Source organism: Carlito syrichta, unplaced genomic scaffold (genome assembly GCF_000164805.1).
Source record: "Carlito syrichta isolate Samal-C Ts95f unplaced genomic scaffold, Tarsius_syrichta-2.0.1 Scaffold130825, whole genome shotgun sequence".
Taxonomy (NCBI): Eukaryota; Metazoa; Chordata; class Mammalia; order Primates; family Tarsiidae; genus Carlito; species Carlito syrichta.
In genome coordinates this window covers 142,071-143,082 of record NW_007074921.1, presented here as the reverse complement: position 1 = coordinate 143,082, position 1,012 = coordinate 142,071, and the positions used below count along the sequence as shown (strand labels likewise).

Genomic DNA, 1,012 nt, shown 5'->3' with positions numbered 1-1,012 from the left:
CCGTCGGGCCGGAACCGGAGCCCCGAGAGGAAAGCCCGCGGGAAGACACCCTTCGCCTCGGGCGGGGCGGCGGGGCTGGGGCATCGGTTGCATGCTGAGCGCGCCCTTGGCCCCGGAGCTCGGCTCTCTGAGCCCCCCGGGAGACTAGGTCCCCGACCCACGGCTTCGGGCGAGGCAGCAGCGCGCAGCGCCGCGCGCGGAGTCTCGGGATCTGCGGGGCGCACTCCGGGGAGCCGCGGCCCGGGACTGGGCAGCGCCGTCTCCTCCTCTTCCTCAGATCCGGCCGCCGCAGGGAATGACGCGGGTGCCCCCACGGCCTCGGCTCCCGGCGGGGAGGGCGAGCCTCACAGCCGGCCCCACGACGCCCGCCTGGGCAGCACCGATAAGGAGCTGAAGGCAGGAGCCGCCGCCACAGGCAGCGCCCCGACAGCGCCGGGGACCCCCTGGCAGCGAGAGCCGCGGGTGGAGGTTATGGATCCAGGTTTGTGGGGCCTTGCTGGCCAGGGCTGCAGGGGGATCCCTCTCTTCCTCGCCAGGCATGCTGGACGGCTCGGCTGAACGGCGGGGGCCGGGGTCGCTCCCGAGAGCCGCCTTCCGCCGCGAAGCCAGCCGCCGGACGGGCCTGAGCCAAGGAAGGAGCGGGAGAGGCGCCGCGCTCCCACCCCGGCGCCCCGCACGGGAGGACGTCCCCGCTGGCCAGGCTCGCTGCGGTCAGTTGTCTGGCACCACGTTTCCACCCCAGAGCGCCTGTGGTTATCCTCAGCCCCCTCGTGGCCGGTTGGGGACACGGCCTTTTCGGGTTTGTTTTCCCAGCGGGCGGCCCCCGGGGTCTGCTCCCGCGGCCCTGCCGCGTGCTGGTGCTGCTGAACCCGCGGGGCGGCCGGGGCAAGGCCCCGCAGCTCTTCCGGAGCCACGTGCAGCCCCTTCTGGCCGAAGCCGAGGTCTCCTTCACGCTGATGCTCACCGGTGAGACCCCCTGGAGAGGCGCCTCCCGGAGGGGGTCCAGGGAGCG

General features: G+C 74.4%; 1 protein-coding gene across 1 annotated transcript in view; it reads left to right on the top strand.

Annotated features, from left to right (window-relative positions):
- Nucleotides 1–148: 148 nt before the first annotated feature.
- SPHK1 (sphingosine kinase 1) overlaps nucleotides 149–1,012 on the top strand; it is a gene marked incomplete at its 5' end in the record, with an annotated part of 2,434 nt that continues 1,570 nt past the window's right edge. Inside the window, 3 exons of the mRNA XM_008049239.1 lie at nucleotides 149–481; nucleotides 814–966; nucleotides 1,011–1,012. The exon at nucleotides 1,011–1,012 is cut by the window's right edge and continues 215 nt beyond it. Coding sequence (XP_008047430.1) covers nucleotides 149–481; nucleotides 814–966; nucleotides 1,011–1,012 — 488 coding nt within the window. The remainder of the gene's footprint in view (nucleotides 482–813; nucleotides 967–1,010) is intronic.